The sequence below is a fragment of the Tauraco erythrolophus genome, chromosome 7 (assembly GCF_009769465.1).
Source record: "Tauraco erythrolophus isolate bTauEry1 chromosome 7, bTauEry1.pri, whole genome shotgun sequence".
Lineage (NCBI taxonomy): Eukaryota > Metazoa > Chordata > Aves > Musophagiformes > Musophagidae > Tauraco > Tauraco erythrolophus.
In genome coordinates, this window is record NC_141471.1 from 25,655,059 (window position 1) to 25,680,363 (window position 25,305).

The 25,305-nt window shown below is 38.7% G+C and overlaps 1 protein-coding gene across 3 annotated transcripts in view; it reads left to right on the plus strand.

Moving 5' to 3' along the window:
* The window catches only part of CDK14 (cyclin dependent kinase 14), a 266,293-nt gene that overhangs the window by 62,436 nt on the left and 178,552 nt on the right, over window positions 1-25,305 (plus strand). Inside the window, exons 1-2 of one of the 3 annotated variants that reach the window (XM_086614578.1) lie at window positions 6,846-6,929; window positions 24,455-24,700. In XM_086614578.1, coding sequence (XP_086470704.1) covers window positions 6,861-6,929; window positions 24,455-24,700 — 315 coding nt within the window. In that variant the 5' untranslated portion in view covers window positions 6,846-6,860. Of the gene's footprint in view, window positions 1-6,845; window positions 6,930-24,427; window positions 24,701-25,305 lie in introns of those variants that run through there. The other 2 variants (XM_086614579.1, XM_086614580.1) reach the window with 2 other exon arrangements.

The following is a 25,305-nucleotide window of genomic DNA, read 5'->3' on the forward strand; positions in this document are numbered from 1 at the left end:
TAATGGATTTAAATTGAAAGAGGGCAGATTTAGATTAGAACTAAGGAAGAAATTCTTCCCTCTGAGGGCGGCGAGGCACTGGAACAGGTTGCTCAGAGAAGTTGTAGATGCCCCATCCCTGGAAGTGTTCAAGGCCAGGTTGCTTTGAGCAACCTTGTCTAGTGGAAGGTGTCCATGCTTACAGGAGGGGGTTGGAACTAGGTGATCTTTAAGGTCCCTTCCAACCTAAACCATTCTGTGATGGTGAATTCATGTTATAGAATCATAGAATCATAGAATCGTTAGGGCTGGAAGGGACCTTCAAAGGTCATCTAGTCCAACCCCCCTGCAAGGAACAGAGATATCTCCAACTAGATCAGGTTGCTCAGGGCCTCATCCAACCGGGCCTTGAACGTCTCCAGGGATGGAGCATCCACCACCTCTCTGGGCAACCTGTTCCAGTGTTCTACAACTCTCATGGTAAAAAATTTTTTCCTAATATCCAACCTGAATCTACCTCCCTCTATTTTAAAACCATTACCCCTTGTCCTATCACAACTGGCCCTCCTGAACAGCCTCTCCCCATCTTTCTTGTAGGCCCCCTTGAGGTACTGGAAGACCGCTATAAGGTCACCCCGGAGCCTCCTCTTCTCCAGGCTGAACAGCCCCAACTCTTTCAGCCTGTCCTCATAGGAAAGGTGCTCCAGCCCTCTTATCATCTTCGTGGCCCTCCTCTGGACCCTCTCCAACTGGTCCATGTCCTTCTTATGTTGGGGACTCCAGAACTGGACGCAATACTCCAGGTGAGGTCTCACGAGGGCAGAGTAGAGGGGGAGAATCACCTCCCTCGGCCTGCTGGCCACGCTCCTCTTGATGCAGCCCAGGACGCGGTTGGCCTTCTGGGCCGCAAGAGCACATTGCCGGCTCATATTGAGCTTCTCATCCACCAGTACTCCCAAGTCCTTCTCTCAGGGCTGCTCACGATCCATTCTCCACCCAGTCTGTAATTGTGCCTGGGATTGCCATGACCCAGATGTAGGACCTTGCACTTGGCCTGGTTAAACTTCATGAGGTTGGTATGGGCCCACCTCTCCAGCCTGTCGAGGAATATATATATTATAGAATCATTGCATTGTATGGCAAACTCAGCAGATAGCAAAAGCCTTAAGGACTGAAATTGTGGCTCAAAAGAACAATGTTTAGTGAAGAAAAGTAGAATAGATATGAATTTTTCCCAGTGGATACTGTAAACATGCAACTTATTCTAGCTTCTTATCTACATCATAGGAATGTGGAGGTTGATTTGGCTCTGCATTATTTTTAACCACAATAGCCTCCATTTTGTGCATAAATCTTTTTTTTTAGTTAGAAAACCTGAGGTTTTTTTTCCATTGCAATGTAGAAAGACATCAGGTGAAATAAAAAAAAAAAACAAAACAAAGCACAACAAAGCCTTTCATGTGAGTATCTCAAAGTGAAAATGAAGGGAAAATGAAATTCAGAGCTTTCAAATAAGATGAGAATTTCAGTGCATGTTGTATTTAAACTTGAGAAAGATGAAGGTGGACTCATTGCTTTGTGTTAAGTTTTAATTCATTTATAGAAAGCTTTCTTCTCGTAGCTAGAATGCTACGGATGACTTTGAAATGGGATATCATTGAGTTTCGTCGCTGTACGAGATCAACTGTAGCAATATATGTAACTCGAAAATGAAACATTTTCAGGGATTCTCCCCTGGGGATTGTACTGGTAGATATTAAAAAGCTATTGTTAATTCTTTATGACTCTTCCTAAAGAAAAACTTCATAAACTATGTTTCTAGTATTCATCATTAGAATTTGTGTCACAGAAATATTACTACCCTTTCCTGATTAGCTAAATATTTCTTTTTATATTGCAGATATGAGAATTGTCAGCTATGTAGTTTTAGGAATTATATGTCATAGTAGATGGGCTAGTTTAATTAAAGCTGTTCCACTAAGCCATCTTACTGATTGTTATCATCTTCCAGACAGAGTGCTTACATTTGAATTTGATACTACTTGAGTTCTTTGTGGTGTTTTTGAAAAATGATTGACTGAGATTTTGATTTAAACGTCTTTTTTTTTTTTTTTTTTTGTGTAGTCTAGGTCGTGGTGCTTTGTGTGCAACGTATTAATAATGTTAAGACTTAGCACCTGAACATGAGGCTATGTGTATATACGGGTACATCTTAAGTCTTAGGAACTGTGGTGCATTTTTTGTCAAGAATTTTATTCGTGTATTGCAAAGATACCTCCATTTGTGTAGTGAAATGTTGCTACTGTTGACAGCACATGTAACTGTTGATGCTGAAGATGAATGACTCCACTATCACTTACTGTCTTTCAGTTGGAATTGAGGAATTTAGGCAAACAAGCTGCAGATTATTTTACCTGACACTTGGTTAGAGGCTTCATACTCTTTTCAGATAGGCAATTTTTTACAGTGTAATTTTAATATATTATAAAGGCATGAACACAGTACTAACTGAGATAAAATTCTGTCTGTGTGTAGTAGTTGTGTTTGTTTTTGCAAGTATGAGTGTGACATGGCTGGGAGAAGACTATTCATTTTTATATAGTGAGGCATACTTTATTGTTGCAGGTTAAGGTATATTGGAGCCCCATTTTGTGTGTAGCTAGGTGCCTACCCCCAGTGGAAAAACCTACAGGTTTGCTTTCTTCTTAAAAGTAGCGTAATTATGAAATTCCATACTTTGACTGAATTGTGCATCTGATATCTATGTATATGAACTGCTGATCATGCTGCAGATCTGACTGCCTTGGGCATTTGCATTTTTGCTTTTCAAGTGCTTTTGGCTAATAATTGGAGGCTAACAGAATTCTTTAGGACAGTACTTTTAACTAAGAGCTTAAAAAAAAAAGAGACAAAAGTGAATCTTGGAAAATAGTTAAATGAAGTTAAAAGACCAAATTCAAGTTCTTATCATAGATACATTGCACCAATGTGTTTTAATCTGGATTATTTTGTTTATATTAGATCTTTGCTGGCATAGCAAGGAACACAGCAGTATCAATAACAAATAAAACAATCTCATTGTAACTGAATTAGCATTCACAGGAAGATGTGGTTTTGGTAGGAATATTGGAGTTAGGTTTTTCTGTTGCACAGAAAGAGTATAATTGTCCAATTGGATTAACCTTTTGTATGCAAAGACCGCTTTCACTGAGTTGAAAATGTATCTGGACTAATCTGAACTACTTTTCAGATGTGTAAAATCATTACACAGTGTCCTCCATGTTGTTGTTCTCTTTGAACTTGCACTTTAAACATCCTTTATAATATAAAATATATTTGAAATCAATCTCTAAGATCGTAAAATCTCTGTTTTGGTTTTAAAAGTTGCAAAAATAGTTGGCACTGTGTTACATTGCATTTTATTTCAGACAGTGACTTTTTAAGTGAAGTCCCACCATACCAGATAAGGCAGATGATACAGTTCAAATACTGGTTTTGTGAAGGAAGTTTAACAGCATGTTGTACTTGGAATAACTTGTCACACGTTCCACTGTGCAATATTGTCCACTGCTTCACTCACCATCTTAAGATAAAAATTATTTTATTTACATTCAACACATTTTTGGCACTGCTGGGTTGTTTTATTAAGGTCATGTCTTGTGTACTCCATGTATTTTAATTTAAAACTAAACCCGAACTTACCACTTTAGGGAAGGGGTCGTATTTTGTGATCACCTGTGATAGCAGGAAACTGAACTGGACTTGGACAGATGGTGTCCCATCCAGCCCTCTGTTTCTGAAATCAATTTGTTAAGCGTCTTGTTAAATCAATTTTTTATGAAATATCATCAGCGGCTTATGAAGTCACTGGCTGGAAGTTCAAATGACTTTCAGAAGTGAGTAGATTTTCAAAACTGTGAAGTGTGTTTACTTTTTCCTTTTATATCCAATCCGCAGTTGTCAAAATGGAAAGGTATGTGTTGCGGAGCAGTGGCTCTCCTTAGTTGTGCAGTTTCTTCTATGAGGAGAAAATGGGCTCGTACAGATGTGTGAAACTTGCACAAATTACTGCATGTGGTTATTGCTTCTTGGAGAGAGGGGAAAAGTTAGTTGCCTTTCTCCCTTGCTTCTGCTCTTCCCTCCTGTCTTGGATGATTGAATGCATGCTAATGAAAATAGGACATTACTTAAAACTTGTAATTGGACAGTATGTAATATGACCACACAGAACTCAGAGTGACTACTGGTATTCTTTTCACTATGCCACATTGATAAATGATGGTTTACGTGCTTAGTTGATTGTCCCCCAGAGCTGTGACATTGTGTAGTCTAGTCTAGTTCTAAGTATAGCAATTTGCAGATGACTGTATATCTGTTATTGTGAAAAGCTCCAAAGATACCCCCTTATATGTGAGAAATTGTTCTCAAACACCACAGAGCATTTTGGAGTCTGCCCTAGGATGAAAATGGTGGCATGATTCAGAGTACTAAAAATGTGAAGCTTGTACTTGGTTTTCATGTAGTTTTAGAACCTAAACCCATAGATATTTGACCTCTTTTTTTTTCTTTTCTGTTTTCTCCCCAATTGTATCCAAACTTTTTTAGTTGAGCTGCTCTCCCACCCCCTTGGAAAACAAACCAGTACTATGGTATAGGAGGCTTTTTGTGGTCCATCAATTCCAGTTGTAATTCTAGACTGTCTTTTCCTGCCAGCTGGGTTTCCCAGTCCTGTCTGTGGTACCATGGGCAGCAGCAGAGCACATAATTGTGTTCCAGTCAAGTTGTGTTCAACCACCATCTGCAAATGGGGTTGGCAGTAGAGGAAGGGATGGGGGTAGCACAGAGGAGGGAATGGGATAAGAATTGTAGAGAATCAAGCAAAAGTGCTGGGCAGCCTGTAAGGATGAACAGGGAGTTCCTAACAAGACTCAAATGTAAAAAGGAAGTATACAGAAGGGGGAAGTGGGGGCAAAGAACTGGGAAGGAATAGAAAGACATCTTCTAAGCCTGCAGAGATGCAGTTAAGAAAACCAAAGCCAAACTGGAATTGAATCTAGGTGGTCCTGCTCTGGCAGGGGGATTGGACTAGATGATCCTTTGAGGTCCCTTCCAATCCCTAACATTCTGTGTGATTCTGTGAGGGGTGTCAAAGGCAAGAAGAACAAAGACTTTAATGCAATAAATGGAGATTTATTTTTTTTTTTTACTGCAGTAAAAATAGTTTACTTTAAAACATGAGAAACTTTAAAATGTGGGAGAGTTTGGCTTTGAGTGAGATCCTATTACTTTGTAGGTTGTTTGGCTTGCTTTCTGTCTCCATGGCTTGGCCTAGCACCTTGCTTGCTTCTGGAATGCAGTTCCCTCTTTGTCTGGCTTGCCTTCTGTGTTCCCTTTCCCCGTGGCTGTCCACCACTTTTCCCTTAACGTGGTGCCTGTCTTTTGGTACATGCTGGTGTCCGCAGGTGCTTGCTGACTAGTTTTTTTTGTTGTTTATTTTTTTTTTTCCTGAGAATCCTTATGTCCTGTTCTCCTTCATCCTCAGACAAATTTGATGTTGGCAGAACAAGGACAAGAAATGTAAATGTTTTGAATGTATTTCCTCATCTTTTTGCCTGGAAGCTTTTTTTTTATGTTTTCTTTGGATCTCCACACTTCAGATGCCCAAGAAGAAAATTTTGGCCTAGAGAGTGGAAGTTAACTTATTTTCTGAGAGAAGTGAAGCCTTCTATCTACTTTAAAACCAAGCTAAGAAACTGAGTAGTCTTCTGGAATATGCCAGATTGGGAAGTAGATGAGGGTTAAAAATAATAAGTGCTACTTAATCTTTGGAGCATCTTATGGAATTTGCTTGTGCCATTCAAGTTTTATGGTCACTGAAGCTAGATTCAGCTGTGAGCCTTGAGCTGAGAAGTATTTAAGTGTATGTTTAAGTCTTGGTGACTGTGGCGGGACTCGAGCAAATGTGTGTAGTTTAAGTATGCCATACTTTCTTCAAAGTGAGACTCTGCGGGGAAGCCTGTTTCCCGTGGTCTTGTGACGTGGGTCACTGGAGCCACCCAGGGCATGAGCCAGGGCTCTGTTTTGCCTGCTAGATCCATTGCACCTCTTCGTTACGTAAAAAAGAAAAATATTTCTGTGCATTCAGGATGTCATCTCAGTTGAGCTGCATTCTTTCTCTCCTGAAGGTTTCACTTTCATGTATGTTAACTGTTCCCTATCCTAGCATAATCTCTCCAGTGTGCCCCAAACCCTGGGAGATTTCTGGGGAGTCAGGAGCCATCTGAAGCACAGGCCAGCAGGGGCTGCTGTAGGAGTAGGAGATGGAGAAGATTTGCTGCCTCTCTTTTGGAGAAGCCCTCTTTGAGGGTTTGCTGCTGCTGCCCTCTCTTCTCTGGTACCATCCCCAAGCTCACTTGGGCTCAGCAGTGCCTTCCCAGCATGGAATAGGTGTCTGTCACTTACTCAGTGCTTTGCATGTTTTTGTATGTTCGTAAATTAAATACTATGTTTCATCCTTACAGTGCTGGAATTAACTTCAGAGTTCATATTTTGGCTCAATACGTATTTAAATGCTTTTTTGTATTTATTGTTTCTGTAAAAGTGGACAATGGCATTCATAGTGCTTATTTCCAGGTGCCCTTAGATTATGGCTTCAATATCATTTGTCCCTGAAGACCTTGTTGGTTTCCTTTAGTTCTGGGACGTAATTGAGTTGAGGATGATTAGTTGCATCCTTTTGATTGAATGTTGAGATTTTTTCCTTAATTCTTATGAAATCACCGTTAGCTGTTTTGGCTGCAGTTCTGTATTGGGTTAAGGCAGTGCTACATTGTAAATCAATATCTTTTCGAAAAGACTGCTGTAAATTGCCTAGATAGCATATGCATGGTTACTTTGGCTGCAATGCTGCTGCAGAGCCTGGATACTCTGCCTTTCTGGGAACTCCACAGGCAAGTCCATCGTATATTTAAAAAAAAAAAAAATATTTTTAGAAAGAGCATGGTATTGCTGGTGAAATTTAGATAGATAAATATTGTACCCTCAGTGCTCATCTGTACCTTTTATATTTTGCTCCACCGGGATTACCCTGTCTTGAGGGATTTCTTTGTTTTCTGCTTTAGATTTCCCCCTTTCTTAGCTGTAGTACAGCCGTACCATTTCAGCTTGCTAGTGCAGAAAGATGTTGTGAATTCAGTTGCTGAATGAGCCCGGCCTGACTGCAAACACTAACATTGCTAGAGAGATGCCAAAGAGTTGCAGGTGAATCTAACCTGATCTGGGCAACAGCAAAACGGTAAGATGGGGCTTGTTTAAATCTCAGGTATTAATTGGGTGCTGGGGTTTCCCATTTCAACCAGAAACCTAGTTATCACATGCTTCCAACTTGAACAGGATTGATTCTGTGCATGTCAGGGTGGGTTTTCTCAGGAATGCTTAAAATCCAGGCAGAGGGAGGCAGTGGGAGGCTGGGAGCACCACATGAGACCTCTCGGCAGCCACCCTGGTGAGACTCCCCGGCAGCACTGCCTGCGGTTTGTAAATATCAGGGAAAAGGTAGGGGAAGGCTTAAAAGCGATGCTTTTCTCAGTACAGCTTTGTATTTCTCTCTCCAGCAGCCTTATTTATTATTGTGTTAAGAGGATAGTATGGGCAATTTTTTCCGATATATGCTTGGCTGAACGCCCTCTGGGACGAGTGAGTGAAGGACGTGATCAGCCACTTTTTCGTCTCTGCTAACAAGTCTGTGCATCTTACTAGATCTGTATAAATGTCTTTATCAGTTACAGATTTACTTGGTGGTGGAAGATAAAATTAAACAATCCTTTATAATGCTGTATCATCAACATCAGAATATCTTTTTGCCTTGTTAACCTCTGTGATTGTTTTATTTCTCTTGCATGCAGTCTTTATTTAATAAAACAAAAAGTGAGGTAATCATTTTAAGTAGTCGTTCTTGAATGCTTATGTAGGAGTGTGTTGGCAGCGGTTTGGATCTTAGTGGAATATTTCAACATATGAAAGCGTAGAGCAGCAGCATGTTCAGGGAAAGAGAGGAAGAAAAAAGCAGCAGTTATCATTAGTACAAGACAGAAAGATTAAAATGTGGCTACTGTGTGGAATAATTTGAATTATTTTTGATGACTTAACTGACAGCTAGTGTGTTTCAGATGTAGATCAAGTCATAGATTAATTTCAACAGAAATCCAGTACTGAACAAAAAAAAAATATTTCACCATATGTTCTAGCATTTAAAGGGAACCAACTGTGATAGTAATGGTAGAGTGATGAAATATGGTTTTTGCTATTACTAGTTAAAAGTGAAAGCAGAGGGGTTTGTTTCTAGAGCAGTGTGTTTATACTTTATGTAGTATGTGAATTATACTCCAAGAAGAGATCAGTTGTATATCAATCTGGGATCAAATAACTACTTTGACAGCAATTCATGTTGCTTTTTCTGTACTTGCCAATTAAGGAGTTTTTCTTCTTAGTCACTGAATATGATTAAAGCAGAAAGATTCAGTCCTGTCCCAATTATTTTCTGAAGGTTTCATTATTATTTTATTGGATTTCTTTATTTTTTAAAATAATATTTTCTTAGTGTGTGGCACTGTATGTACTGCAATGTAAGTGATGTGAAGTGGGCTATTTCACACTGTATACAAACTTCATTTACATGGTTTTGTCTCAGAAAGTAGAGATGTTTTTTTTTGGTCAAAAATAACCTTGAATGTTTCTATTACAATAATTGTTTCAGCCACAAGCATTTTTTTATAGTTTTCCTTTGCTTATACTGTCATACCTGTTAATAAATTGCGAACCTTCAGTGCATTTGCTGTTGTTTAATGCATAAAAGTAATCCCAGTATTTGTGTTTGCTGTCATGTTGTACAAGAAATGAAAGTCCAGAAACTCTTAAGCGCGTGGGATTTCTTTTTAAAGGAAATTTTAAATAAGGGTATTTCTTAGAGATATTTTTTCATCTCTCTCTCTATATATATCTGAAAGTTGTTGCTTCCACCAGCTTTCTTCCTCCAAGTGTTTTTTCTCCCCAAATGTAAAACCATCAGCTCTGTTCGCTGTGTTACTACTGTTGTTGGAGTTGTCCCATTTTAGTTTTCTGAGCTTAAGAAATCAATAATGTTTTGGACATTTTTTTATTGAGAAATAATATTCCCTATGGTAGTATTTAGTTAAACACAGATCCTAAATTAACCAGGGGCAGAAAATAATATATAATGTGGATAATGTGGCTAAAAGTTAAGAATGCAGATGGGATATGTAAGAAATACATAGTTTAATAGACGGTCAGTATTAAGATGACGATCTTCTCGGTGTGGATCGGTTTTGTAGTGAGGCTGACGTGTGCCACAGTGGGAGATAAGAGCTTACCTGAGGAGTGAATGTTCGCCATAGTCTCCTTCATGTCTCTGACTCTAGATAGAAAGAGCTTCAAAAAGTTGGAGTTGAGCAGGCTAAAAATCATCAGTGTTGCATCTTAGTGCAGGGAGGTCAGCCAGTCCTTTGAAGTCCTGGCAAAAATGATCACCTCACTATCTCCTTTTAGCTGTTTTGCTGTGTGAATCTCAAACAAAAGCAAACAAAACAAATCCCTAAACCCAAACCCGCACACAGTTTGTAACGTTTCTTCCCTCACACGGTAAGCTTGGGTGGGCTGTTTAGAAAGCTGACCTGCGAGCAGGTGCTCTGTGCGAGCAGGTGCTCTGTCTCGGGCGGGCAGTTCTCTTTCTCCCAGAGCCCCGACAAGGCGATGGCTGTGCCGTCCCAAGGGTTGCCAATTAGGTCTTCATGCGAGTGCTCCTGTCCGTCCCATGGGGTACTTCTCTATAACTGTGAGAGTGGATGTGCTCCTTAGAGCTCACAGGAGCTGCCAAGCAGGTGCAGACAGCTTTGTTGGCGTTATTTCTCTTTGAAGTCCTGGCAAAATACTCAGCTGTCAGGTGGTGCCATACACGGTTTGTAAATTGAGTTGGATAATACTAGCGTTAAAATTTTCCTAAACGTTTCAGGTACTGATACAATGATAATTACAGCTTACAAACCATGTTGAAATGAAGGAGAGTATCCTAGCAAATATGAATTGAAACAACAGAGAGAGACACTGTGATTCCAGTGCTCCAAAGCCTGTTTCTGAACCAAAGAAAAATGTAGCTGGTGTTCTTAATTCGGGAAGAACAGGTTAAATGTCATTTTCTGTGCTTGAGTTCCCTTAGGTAGGTCCCTACTGGCTTCTAACATCTTTGGTTAGGTTTTTCTTTTGGTACCATGGCAGGAAGGTACATGAATGGGAAGTTGGTTAGTTAAGGAACAGACTCTTAAGGACTTCACGTTTTTTCAATCCTGCTATGACAGCATTCATGTCAGGACAACTTCTCCCAGCAGCAGCTCCATCAGTCATGAAGTGCTTCTTCCACGTACATGATGACTTCTGGGTTTTGGTATAGACTGGTAAATACCTTTCTGTGACTGCTTTTTGCTTTTGAGATAAACGTAATGTATATTGTCAGAATTACTGATTATATGTTTCTCTTTCATGTGTGGCATGTTTTTCACCGATATGTTTGTTTCCACTGCCTAATATAAGTCTACGTATAATTCTGGATTTAGCAATTTAGGAAAAAGCAGATAGTGAAATAGCAATTTAGCATAGTGTTGGATGTTGAATTCGTGGGAGTGATTTTGTATTATAAGATTTTTTGAATCAACAGCTTTGATTCACTCTTTTGTTTGTCGTATTTCTGGGTGGATGAGCTTTCACTGAAGTTCCGGTATCAGTTCTGGACTGGCCCAAGGAGGACGCAGAAGCAGGCAGTTTCATCTGTTAATTGTTGCAGTTTCATCTGATAATTGTCTTACCGCATGATGGTGTGCTAGTCAGAAATGGTGCGAAAAATGTGGGTGGAAATTTTTATTTTGTTTTGCAAAAATTTTTAGAATTTATTATTAGAATTTGGGAAAGTTAATGCTATGGTAGAAATTGCTATCTCATCCTGCTAACTAGGTCTGTTGCAGCTTTTGATTGAAAAAGATTTGTGATAAACTTCAGCTAGACGCTATATGAGTGTAAAGTAATCTAAGCTAGTAGTAAACATCATATCAGCAAGCTTTTGACCCAGTCTGTATCGTTCTATCCTGGAAATAGTATAGAATTCTTGTTAGTTGTATTTCAGTTTTGCTGTGTAGGATGTTTATAATTTAATATTAAATTGTATACAACTTACCTGAAGAGGAAAATACCAAATGTTGCCAATGAGCAGTGGGGAAATACAACGACTAGAAAAAAGCATAATGCCCGTTTACATATTGTGAAAGCTCAGCTTCATTTAATTAATTTCTGATGCTTTTCAGTCTACAGGTTTAGTATGTTTAAATATGTCCTCTCCCAGTTTATTAAATCTTTGTGTAAGGGCAAAGAAAATGTATTTAAACTTATAGAGAATATGTGTAGAAGATGCTTGCCCAGACTTCCCTGTAAATAGTGCATTTTTTTAACAAACAAATGGGTTCTGTCGATAAATATTGGCTGTAGAAATGTTATTTTAATGTCATGCAGAAGAGCTGTCTTGGAAAGTTCTACATTTAATGATGAAGGTGTTTGATTTTGCTACTGCCTGTGAAAGTGGTGAAACCACCACCCATGACTTTCAAGTTGGCAAGGAATTGCCTGTATTTGGCAACACAGTCCAGATACATAAAATTATATGATTATAAAATGCGATTATACTGCTCGTAGGCAACTGTGTAGGAAAAGTCATACAAAATATCTGCAGTCAGTTGAAGTTTTGTGAAATATTTTCAAGAGAAACTTAATGTACTGTAAAGATGGAGGACTTTTCACTGAAGTTGTAACTTTAACGGTAGATGTGATTTTTTGGGATTTGTTGTTTATTGAAAGTGATTCAAGATGAACTCACAGCTTTGGAGGTGTAAATTGCCACCAACTGCAGAAGGCTTGGCTGTTTTGTACTGCTACAGCTTTTTCTTTAGAATTGATTTGAGCATAGTCATAAGTCTACTGCAGCACATGTTTTTGCTTGAACACATCAAAGCAGCAGCAGTTATTTTCACTTCTCTGCTGAAATACCTAGTGTTTTGAAAATTGAGCATTATCTCTATGCTGTTGAGAGAATTCTTCATATGAAGCTACAGTCGTCCTTCTTAAGATGAGCTGTTCTTGCTATCAGTTTGAAACCTCTCCATTTTAAGTTTTATGCATCTTTGCAAGAAAAGAGATGCTGGAGTGTCCTTCATATTCTGAATAACTTTAGATGCTATAATTTTCATCATGTGCCCCGACAAAATTCTGAGTTGTGTGGCATGGTATGTTTGCAGAGATTCTGCCATTTTTTTCCAGCGTAGCACATTATGTACTGAGAAGCAAGTTTTATTATTATGCTTCCTTACACCTTTTTGCTTTGAAAGTGCTACTGCAAGTCTGACAAACCTGCAGTAGTTGCTAGAGAATTCCTTTAAGACTTTCCATTCAGGTTTTATAGAATTCTGTAACCAGCTCATTTGTCTGAGGGGAAAAAAAAAAAATAAAAAAGTTAAAAAAAAAAATCAGGCGTATATGAGATCCAAACACAGATGAAGACTCTACATTTAATTGTTTGTGAAGCTGGACTTGTCATTCTTGTCTGAACTGGCAAACTTTCATGAAAGAAAACAATGGCAGAAAGGTCATGGATGGCTGTTACTAAGATTCTGGAGACTGAGTTGGAATGTAGGCTATTCAAATCTTTGAAAAATACTTGCACAAGAGAATAATGACAAAGTTGAAGCTCTTTTTCTGTCTGTACCTTTATACTGTGCTGATTTGATAGAGGATATCTTGTCAAATTCAGTCGTTTGGAAGATAATATGTAAGGGAGCGTATCTATAATCGCTCAGAGAGCTTGTCTTTCCATGTGACATTCATCTGCCTTGAAAACTGGATTTCTCAAGCTGTAGGGTTGTTGACCTCAGGGACGAAGCACCAAAGAGCAGGAGAGATTTCTTTCTCGGTACCAGAATGAAACTTTGAAATGCATTAGCAGAATAAAAGACAGAACTCTCACTACCTAGTTTTTCCTCTAGCTTTTGCTAAAGATAGTAAAAAAGGAACTTTGGAAGAGAAGGAAGGAAAGGAAAGAATTAAAAAAAAACAGAAAAGAGGGAAAGAAATTAAGTAAGTAAATTTTTGCAGTTTTTTTTTTTAATGGAGTTGGTCTGAATAAAGGAAGAGGAGCCAAACTAACTTACCATTCTAGTCTTGAATTATTTCTTGGGATCCACTTTTTAAGCGTCTGCTAAAGATAATGTGAGATTCCCGTTCATTTGTAAAGGATGATCCAGCATGCTGCTTCAGTGAAATGAAGGTTGTTGTCATACCTGACAGAAATTAATTGTAAAAACTTTCCGCCTACAAATGCATATGTTTTGCAAAGATGGTTGTGTAACCTCTCCCCTTCCTCTTTTCTTTTTAAAAGAAAAATGATCTTCAGTATATGTGAAGGTCAGTCTTGAGTTCTTAAACTATCTTTGTGTCTTTTCAGTCTGAAACAAGCTCTCTGGTTCGTTGTAATTATAAACGCAATTTTTGTCTCATCATGTCTCATTGCTTTCATCTGACTTAAGGCTTACCAGATAAAAGAATTTAGTTAACTTCTTAGTTGCGTAGTTGGGCTTAAGTCTTATACTGTCAGTTGCATGACCAGATCTGACCAATAGCAGTATTTTTGTTGCAGTACCTACTTGTAGGAGGACAATTCTTGGTTTTATTTTGCATCAGAATTACTTGGTCATACCTGCAAAAGAATCAAGAGACTTGCTAGGGATAGGCAAAGGAGCCTCATGGAACTAGATAAAACCTATTTTCAAGGCACGGAGTTGTTTACCATTTATTTTCCTAAAAACCTCACCAACAGCCTCAGAATTCAGCAAGAATAGGCATTTTACTGTCAAGTCTCTCAAGATTTTTCACACTTTAACATGGCAGTGGGAAGACTTACTGCATTTATGGATATGCCTTTGATAACTTCATGATCAGGGGGAGTGTTGGAGGATAGAATAAAATTATAAACCTAAAAACTCAGAAAGACTTAATATAATGTTTGTAGAAAACTACTAATAATGCATTTATGGAAAGAAAACTGTATAAACTTGCACTGGCACATGTAGCCATCTGTTGGAGCAGGAGGCTGATATGGGAAAGGGATTGAAAATATTTTTTTAATCTTTATTTTTAAATGCTGTTCATATGGTTACAGAGGAGGATAGACAACAGATAAAAATGAGTAACTAAGTAAAAGAGTATAGAAACCACCTGTCACAATTTCATGGCAGAGTGTTTATGTTCATATACTTTCTCTACCACTCTGCTGGTTACCAAGGAGTCGCTGGCTTGTGCCCGGCCCTGGAAACTGCCTCTCCCACGCCAACACCTCTCCTGATCTGCTCCTCTGTACTGCTGCTTGGTTTACTGGAGGAATGACCAAACCAACTGCTTTTGGATGCGGTGAGTCCAGGTTGTAACTGCAGGAAAAGCTGGAATGCTGTATTACATGCCACTTACTTTGAGGCAAACCTGAGCATCATGCAAGTAAAAGGAAGAATTTATTTGCCAGGCTTTATTACTAGCAGTTATTGTATTTTGGGGCATAAGTACAGAAATAGAGCGAAACGCCCCTTTAGATCAGCTCTGTTGAGTTTCTGCCTCTTTTCATCTTCGTTACATGCTGTCAGGACTTCTGCATGACCTTTATCTGAGACCCTGTCCTTGGGTGACTCCTCCTGACACCTGTTGTCACAGAACGGGGTTTTGCTTTGAGGACATACGTAGGCTTTTATAGACCTAGAATCTAATCTGGGTTCTCTTCAAAATTAGACCTTTTTTTCCTGCGAGGAGGGGAGCATCAACTTTAATGGACTGAAAACTCACTTTTCTGAAGTTAGGCTGTGGTATGAACAGAAAAAAAAAGCAGTTTTGGAAATTCTCAGCTACACATTGCCATGTCCAAGGGACGTACAATCATGTGCAGTAGTTCCTGACTCCAGGGTTGTGCCTGAGTCAGTAATCATGTTAATATTTAGGTATTAATTTAGCAGAATAAATATGTGCTATATTGCAGGTCTGGCAGGTGGGTGGTGGTGAGAGGAAAGAGTTGTGTAAGCGCTGCCTTTAATAAATTCCAGTAGAAAACTTTATTTTTCCTTGGTTTAGGTGTTTGAACTTCATTTCAGATTTGTATGATCTTGGGATTCCTACTCCAGGTTTGATCAGTTGGCCTTTCCGTGAAAGTGACTTGTTTCTCACTTGGCAATTAGCACAGACATTTAATCTGCTCATTGAGTTCAGTGTTTCAGACAAACTCAGAGAATTAATGTCAGAGCTTCTAGTTCAAAAATTCTTCCATCTGGCACTTCAGTGACCTTTTTATTTTTGCCTCCTTCCATATGACAAAGACAGTTGGTTTAACATCAGCTTTGACATCAGAAATAAAACGGCCATTTTTGGAGACCATCTTTGAGATGGGCTGTGGGAGATTAGGAGTAAGTTTGAGCTAGGTACATACAGCAAGGAGTGCGCTGTATCCCCAGATACCATTTTCAGTCTCCAAGCTCCGAGTTGCGTTTGCTAGTTCATAGCTAGCGTTGCTAGCAATATCTGCATCCAAATAAAGCTGAACAAATAATACCCAAGAATATGAATTATAGTTCTGGGATGCATTTGAGCCTGGTGCCTCCAGGTGTTACCAGAGAGAAACAGTCCATCAGGGCAGGAAAAAAAAAATGCCTATTTTATAATAATTTTTTTCTCATATCTTCCTTTCTTCCTCGTGTGACTGTTATGTTATTTCTTGTCCTTTGTTTTTTCCTCCTTTATTTTTCTATCTTACTCAAGTTCTCTCACTGCTCTTTTTAGCTGTGCCCATCAAATTTTCAAACCAAGGAGCTGGTGCTGGTGATTAAGGACCTCTTTCAGATTTGGGCGTGATTGCACTGGTAGTTCCAGTATGAAATTGCTGGTGATGTCGTGCAGCATTACATGCTCTACTTCCCCTTTCGCAATTTTATCTGCTCGCTTATCTCGTCACTTGTTCTTCCTTGATCTTTTCCCGTATTGTAGCTTTCTCATCAACTGAACTCTTTTCTTGACTCGTTCGTGTTTCTGCTGGTGGGTGCAGCAGTCTTTTGCTGACCCTCTCTTCTCAGGGGAGATGGAGAGTGCTACCAGCTGAGCCGAGGAGAAGCAGACAAGGCCTTTGGTTATAAAAAGAAAGAGCCACCCTATTGCTTTGTTCTCCAAAGAGAATGATTCTCCAGATCGTTGCATTTTTATTTTGAACAAAGCTGCTTATAATACTCCGGAACATTCCCAAATTGTGTTTTATAAGTAACAAATGTCAAATTCCAGTGCTGCCAGAGTCTGCGGATGGCTTGTGTAGTTCTGAATTGCCGTGGTACCAAGACTCGATAGAAAATAACATGCTTATAAAAGATAATGAAAACTTGTATCCAGACAGGATTTTTTCAGTGAAAATTAATGCTGGCCTTATGCTCTCAGAAATTCAGCTGCTAGGTTAGTAGTTACTTGGCTATTTATGATTTTTTTTCTTTATACATCTGTCAGCTAAATGCAAGTGCTAAGTCTCATTCTCTGTAATAATAAGATTGTTGTGCTGCCTTCCAGAGGGCTTTGGCTCTACAAATTATAATCTATATCTTCGTAACATTTCACTTAAAAAAGCCCAAGTGCTTTACAAAATTAATTAGTGCTCCCAGTTTCTGCTTGTGATAGGGGCAGGATCGTTATTGTGAACAGAAAAATGGAATTGTGAAGAGGTTAAGTGACTTCCTTGCCTCAAGTCACTCAGTAATTTATTTATTTTTGCTCAATGGGTGCTAGATTTGCTCAAATGGCTTTCCTTATATTGGGTCCTTTCATACTACTTCTCTTGGAATGGTACAAATGGGGGGAATTCAGATGGTTTTTTTTCTGGTTTTTCAGTAAGAATTTCGGATGTTTGCTCTGGTATTTACCCAACTGACCACTTTTTGCCAGCATGTACACACTGGCAATGACCGATAGAGAATAGTAGATGAATGTAATTTTTTAATATTTTACATCAAGTCCATAGGTACTGTATGAACAAAATAAACATTTGTAGGATGTTAAATGTAGGATTTAAAAACCAGATAAAATACAACTTCCTAAAAGATGTGAAGAGCTTCAGAGTAGTATGTCTTTGTACTATACAAACATTCTTAAGTTTTTTCTTCTTTATGATAGGATGCCTGGTCTGTCATGCCAAAATTGATTGTTCTTTGTTATTGGGGATGTTTTTATTCATATTAATAAATTCCACTGATATGGGACAGCCTGTCTTTTACTAAGTACCCTAACAGGTGATTAATTCAGGGGACATTCATGGCTGGTTTAAAAATTCATGAACCATAAGGACTATAAATTACTTACATTTTTTAACTGATCATTCTCACTCTTTAAATGCTACATTACTTTAAACAGGAAATTAATTAATCCAACAACCTTTAATTCTAAGGATCTTATTTGTTTGGGGCCTCTTAATTTTGCTGCCAGTGATGAAGTGAAAAAAATCTTGTCTTGAAACTGTATCACAGTAACTAAATCTGTTAAACCATTATTTTTTTTACATTAATCCTAAATGCAAATTAAGGAGTATTGCTGGAAATGATATAAAGTGATTCAGAGAGATATCTTTATTTAGAAATGATTCCATGAAAGGTTATACTGATTTCTTCTGTATTTAATGGGGCTTATTATGGACTTCATGCATGGAGCAAAAATATACTTATTGTGATTTTAGTCTCTTAACTTCAGCAGTAGTTTTTATGGGAAGAATATGGCTATTTGCAGACATTATGTCTTGAGATATGATAAATACTGTGATGTTAGGGTGGGGGCTGTAGGAAACTAGCCCAGTGTTCCTTACTGATGTAGTGATGACTAAGCCTGTTTATCCTAGAGCAGCCTTTGGGATCCTCTCAAACTGATTATGAGATTGAGTAGGATGAGAGGGGAAAGAAGACTGTCCAAACTGTTTTGTTATCTGTGATGCATTGTCTTCTGATTTGCAGAGTATAAGCGATGTTACGCTTTTTTGTGGTTCCAAGATTAGGAATTTTGAAGTGCCCTTTCTTTAATGTTCTGGGTGTGTGGTAATGGCTCTTTTTACTTTAAATAAATCAAAACACAAAAAGAAACACTAAATAACTTTTAATACCAACCTGCACTAACATTTTTGGGGCTGCTTTTTATTTTGATTTACGTTGCCAGAATCTGTGATAGCTCAAGTAATATTGGAATTGACATGAATATTCTGATTTTCTAGATAAATCTTCCCTTTGCTATTTCTTTCAAAAGCAGAGAAGAGCTTTTCAGGCAACTGCAAAGTGACTGTGCTGTAGGTTTTAAATGGCAAAATGACTTCTGTCTCATCATCTCTCTTTTTGTCTTACCTTTTTAGTTGAGACTGGGTAAGTAATTGTGGACAAATTTAAGTTTAGATGGATTTATTTCAGTCATTGGAGTGTGGAGAACATATGAGATACCAGTGGTTGCTCTGTTGACTACTTGGTTCATTGGCATACAATTTGGCAGCAGAGCATGAAACAACTTGGGGAAGTACAGTTGTGTATTTAAGATTAATGATTCTGTATGAGAAATGTAACAGGCAGGATGTTCATGCAGAGGTGCTTCTGTTGGACCACACCTGGCCTGATAAGCATCTTTTCTTCAAGGCTGGGATCAGAGACTGAACTACTGATACTGTTACCTCACTGGGAGGAACAGTCATTGCTGTTTCCAGATTAAATCAATTCCCACAAAGACACCAAGTCTCTGGACAGTTTCTGAGTGCAGCTTTGGAGGTGCTTTTCCAAACAGTAACTTCAAATACAAAAAATGAGTTTCAGTAGGATCACTGGTCTCTGTGGAGAAGAGCAAGACTCCTTTCAAAGGGAGATTGGGTGTTAGAGTCTAGTTTATGTTTTCCAGGACTTTCATCTTGCAACTGAAGCAGAGACTTGGGGGATGAATGTCCTACGTGTCAAGTGCTCTGTTGTGAATACCATACATACCATTGCCCTTGTTTTGTTTTACCTTTTTTCCATACAAGAAATATATATGTTTTGTTTTGTTTTTTTAATCATCTGCCCCTTGTCCCTGCCCTGTCCCTGTTTTTGTCAACATCTGTGTTTCAGCATGCTTCTCTGAGGTACTGCTGTTGGGATTCCTGCCAGACAGGAACTTAGGTAGCAGAAAGCAGCTGTACTCTCTCTTAGGTTTCATGTCTGGGGCCATCTAACATGCCCGAAGTCAGAGGTGGTGAATGGGCCAGTGACTTCCTTGAGCTTTTACTATTTGATACAAGGTTTGGAAGGATGGTAACATCTACTCGAACAGTCCTTACATGACAGAGGTTTTTTGTGTCTTGCCTGTTCCACTTGTAATAATCTATAGTTCTTAAATGTATTAAGTTTATTTACCTATTTTTTAATCTTGTTTGCTATAAAGAAGAGAGAAAGCATAAACGAAGATCCCATTCCTCTGCTCCCCAGCGTCATGAGATCTGCTGGCAGAAATACGTCTTATGAAAGTGATAACTGTGATTTCATTGCACCACTTTTAAAAGCCAAATAGCTTCTGAAATAGTTTATACTTCTGAAAGTTACGCTTTGAATGTAGTTTGTGGTGGGAGAGGTACCAAATCATGGGAGTAGCTCCTGAAGGGGAAAGAATCACTTAAATTGTTGACATACCTTAGTGTTTACTTTTATGATGACTTTTGTTAAAGAAACGGTAATTAAAACTGCTTAATGGCTCATGCTGTTTGTAAACAGAAGTTTCTTTAACTGGATATCACGTTCATACTGAAAAGTTCTTGCCTCCTCTTTCTCTCGATTGCATTTTATAAAACATAGTTGTCATCGTGTGTATGACAAACCAAGGTCCCACCTGTGTTGTCTCTACATATATTTGAGGTAAGTACTTGTAATAGTTAAGGTACCGTTGATCACATCTTCATGTAGCACTGATTTTAGACTGTGCTGACATTTGCAGCATCTCAATGAGTGTCTGGGCTCCACTATTTTAAGTACGGCATTACATAGATCTTTAAAGCAAGGGCAAGAAGGGGTGATGAATCATATAGATTGGCTTCCTGTATGTAGTGAGCTCTTACACTTGTTTAACTTTGGTTTTTATTCTGGCAACTGTAGCTAAAGCAAATACTCAACAAAATCATTCAGTTTTTAGGCTGCACTGGCAAGAGATAGTTTCCATTACTTCCTGGATTGTCATTTTCATTGGAGTGCATGAGGATTGTTATGCGTGTAGGGTTAGTGAAAGAATAGTCCTCACTCACTATGGCTTACGTAGATAAAGCAGACAAAATGGGGTAAAAAGAGAGGTCCTGTGTTACAGGTGGCAAAATAGACTCAGAGGGAATACTGACTAGCCCAGCTAATCACACGGTAGCATCTAAAAGAGGCTGAAAATGAACTTCTGTCGTTTGTGACAGATACTGTGCTTTAGCTGGAAAATGGTCCTTACTCTCTTAAGCAAAAAGAGAGCTGGAAGTAAGAGGATAGGTTAGTCTTCTCCTGACTATCAGTAAGGAACTACCAGGTGGGAGAGTGGTGTACAGGTCTAAGAGCTTCTGCTGCTAAGTATTTGTATATATCATTTAAGAGGCTGATATTTGTAAGATTCACTTTTGTTATGCAGTACAAGGGTAAAACGATACTTAAAAGGCTGAATTAGTGTAATGGAAAAATTCAGACCTTTACTGTTCATAAAAGTGATCTGATGAAATCGAAGATCGTTTGTATGTGCAGGAATATCTCCAAATATGTTATGCATCAATCTTGCTCAGGATGCAGTTGCTTTTTCGCGTGACAAATCACTATAGAATAAGTTCTACCGTTAGCTGGAGCACAGGAGCAGCAGATCAGCGTGCCTGCTGCCCAGGAGCAAAAGCAAGGCTGTTGTGGTTGCTTAGCTCTTGCTGATGGAGGGAAACCTGAAATTACCAGTGAGTTTACTGCAATCTTAAGCTGTGTAATTTTGAAGTTACAGCTAGTGCTCAGTATTGCTGATTTAGACCTGCTCCTTTCAGACTTCACAGAGCAGAGTTTCAGCACAAAGATGGACCTGGCCTATCAATGACAGAATATAAAACAACTGCTTAAATATTGTTTCTCTTCAGAGGTTTATAAGCAAGGTAGACGAATCTGAAACGTGTACCCTCCAACAACAGTGTAAGCTCAGCTCTGTTGGCTTCACAGTGCGCTGTGGTCAGTGGTCACTTGGAGAAAATGTTTTATTTCTGCTGGGAAACTATTGATATAGGTGAGAGATGAGTGGTGAATGAATCCCCTTGCCAGCATGGGCGAAGCGCCGCAGTTGCAGAGCACGCAGAGGAATGTGGGGAGCAGCCTCTGCTTTGGCACTGCTGACGCTGATGTTCAGCCTGGGCTGCCACTGAGATGTTTGATTTCTGAGCAAGGGGCTGTTTGGTGTACGTCTTCGTTTTAGTAATTTGCAAGTCTGAAGTTTGTTGCTCACCAGCCCAGGCTGCGGCTCCAAGGATGTGGTTGCATCTTCCACAGCGAGGAGGAAATGGCCCACCTTTTGTAGGTGGGGTCTAAACCTTAATTAGGCAATTCAATCAATTCAAGCCAGCTGGGTGATAGCCATAATTCCCCCTTTTTGTTTTACAATTTTTTGTTTTCAAAGGTTTTTTCAAAGGTTTACAGTTTTTTTTGTTTTCAAAGGTTTTCAAGAAGGCTTTACAGTGAGCAGAGACCCAGTCCATTCATTCCGACTCCAGCACGCTTCCCTCCCATGAATATCACGTCGGGGCTTGCGGCTTTACCCTCTTTACCGAAGGACTCTCACTCTGGCTCTGGCTCTTTTGGCTCTGGCTCCGGCGAGGGAGTCACGGTCCTCAGGGTCTCTCAGATGTATCACGTTGAGGTCACCAGATGTTGCTCACCAGCCTGGGCTGCGGCTTCAAGGATGCGGTTGCATCTTCCACAGCCAGGAGGAAATGGCCTGCCTTTTGTAGGTGGGGTCTAAACCTTAATTAGGCAATTCAATCAATTCAAGCCAGCTGGGTGATAGCCATAGAAGTTGGCTATTAAAAGATTAATGTGGAGATTTTTACCCTATTCCAGATTGAGTCAAGTGACCTGAAGGTGAAAATGTCTCCCTTCAATATCTAATTCCAAACTATTACTGCTTCCAGTAGAGATGATCAATAGTAACAGATGTCTTGCAAGGTGTTTTTTTTTAATGCAATGCTTCCTTAGCCCATGTTAGAGCTAGATGTGGTGATCTTACAGTGGAAAAGAAACTAGAAGCAGCATTCATGGCAGTGTTATCTACAGTATGTTTATAGCTGTGGATTCTAAACATTCTAAACATTTAACTGGCTACAAGTGGCCTTTGGTAATTTGAAAGAAAGACAAGTACAGCTTTTCAACCTTTCCTCCCTATGTCCTGGCCCCGTTTTCTAGATCACAGGATTTCATAGGCTGAGAAATACTTACTGATTTGCTTGCATCCATGTTGATTAAGCAAAATAAAAGCATTGCTATTTTAATAGTAATTTTAGCTTACATTATGTCAGAACATCTTTGTTGGTAGCAAGCATCACAGGAGCAAGGATCTGGAGAGGACAGTGGGAAGTATGTGGGTGCGTGTCTGTGCATGTAAGTTGTTTTAGGGAAAAGAAGCCAATTAATTTTACAAGAAGGCTGATGAAAAATTCTTTGTGCAGCAGCTCTTTATCTCTGAAGTAACAGACCAAAATTACATAATTGCCTTAATTTTGGCCGGAGAGAGAAATATCCTTCGGAATGAAGGGGGACTGTTCCTTTTCTCAGTTAAAAGTTGGTTAAGTTTTAGTCTTGGAGAAACTAATTTAATGAGAAGAAATGTGAACCCTTGTAAAGCCTGGTTTGTGATGCTAGTAATGTCCTTCATTAGACTTGACCTGGTGTGTGATCGTTTGGCCAGATGGCACTGTGCAGGAAATGTACTTCACATTTTTAATGTACAAAAGAAATCTTTGATCTGCTTTTACAATGGATCATCAAAACCAGAAAACATGAAAACCACAAGGTATAGTCACCTAGTATTTTCTATAAACAGTTGAAATAAGTTGGATTTCAAGGCATGGAATTCCTTGGGGGTAATGGCAAAGAATAATTTCTTGGGGAATTTTGTATTGGAGATACTTTGGGTTATGGGGGAAGAGTCCTGATTAAATGGTAATGGTAAACATTTGTTTTTATTTTTTTTCAGATTAACTATTTTATGGCAGCAAGTTTTCAAAAATGCTTAGATCGTAGGTGCTTGAATGGAACATTATGTTTCTTTAATTGTATGTATGTGAACTGTATGATGGAGAGCAAATTAACATTGTGTATCCTTAAATACTTGCAAGTATCTTGGAAAAAGTACATTGTAGATTCTTTTGATTTGCCTTATGATTTAAGGAGCCTCTTGGGTCTGCGTGCGTCACACTTCCTAGCTTTTCCCTGTAGCCTGAGAGCTAAAATTATTTCTTTCTTCGAGCTAAAATTATTTCTTTCTTCCCAAGTAAAAGATGAGTCTCTTATGGGAGAATACAGAAGCTTAAGCCTCAAACACAACCCCCCACCAAAAAAAGGTCTTATATGTTGGAATGTATTAAAATTAAAAACATAAATGTACATGACTGGAGTACCTAAACTTGTGGTTCTGCTCGTTTAGTTATATTGAACTAGCAATAGCCTATTTTGGTAGCTCAAGTAGCAAGTTGCAGTCTTTGGGGCTTGACAGAGTCATACTTCACAGTAACAAAGAACTGAACTTCTGTGCTTTAGTGTGCCATTAAGCTGCAGTCTCACGTTTCAGAGCATGGAAATTGATTTACCAATTTGATTTTCTGAAGCATATGGTGATAATAATACTAACACTGTATAAGCATTATTTAAAAATACAATAGTATACTGGTATTGGATCTTTGGCAGGCCAGAACCAAAGTGAAACTACCATCATTTATTTAAGTTTAGTCTCATCTAATTTTAAACAAATGGAAATCAATACTGCTTGCGGATATTGGTGGCTGGATTGGAGAAAGAAGTGAAGTGGTATTGTTGCTAAAAACAGATTATATGAGTAAAAACAAATCTATGAATCTTATGTGTGTTCCTCTTTTGACTTTCTTGGTCAGGATCTTTTAGTATACTGTACAAAGGTAGATTTTTATTATTAATGACTGTGGTGTGTGCGCCCTGTGTAAAATGCGTGTGTTGTTTGCAATTTTAATGTAGAAATAGAAGATGAATGCTGATGAAGTCCAGTGCCCTTTTTGATGCTGGCTGATGTATGGATTGACACAGACTTCAAGCCTATTGAGTCAATGAATGCTATTTTTTCCTTTCAGATATGTGTCACAAAGATGTCTACACGGAACTGCCAGGGAATGGATTCAGTGATCAAACCTCTGGATACAATTCCTGAGGATAAAAAAGTCCGGGTTCAGAGGACACAGAGTAGTTTTGATCCATTTGAGAAACCGACTAATCAAGTGAAGAGAGTTCATTCCGAAAACAACGCTTGCATTAACTTCAAAACTTCATCTACAGGGAAAGAATCACCTAAAGTCAGGCGGCACTCCAGCCCCAGCTCTGTAAGTTCACAGTACTGACACCAAATAATGGAATTAATAACATTGAATAAATGTTTTCTTACTTAAGAAGGAATTGATTACTTGGAAACAAAAACAAAGCTCATGGTCGCTATTAAAGATATTTCCCATATGTATTGGTAGTGTTATGTATAAAATAGAATAAGAAAATAGAACTTGAAAAATACATGTATTTTGAAATTCCTCTCAGATATTAGCTAGGGTACCATATAGGCTTTCTAAGCACTTTTGTCTCCTGATCCTAGTATGGCATTACAGCTGCTATAAAGTTCATGTTGCAAATTTTGCAGAGGTTTGCTTATTTGTAAGAGAAGTCCTTTCCAGTGAAGTTTAGGAAACCACATGAATTGTCTTTTTGATTTTTAGCTTTAGGTTTTAGAGAAACAAATCAGATTTGACAGATATTGTTTGTGTTTTAAAATTACCTTTTAAAAATCTAGTAGTAAAAGTAACATTCATTTCCATGTCAGAAACTCTGGGGATGTGAGAGAGAGAGAGGAGATGGAGAGAAACAACTGAGAAAGGTTTGGCAACGTATCATCATTGTTGTTTTATTCTCAAGTGTTTTGAAAGAAACTAGATAAATA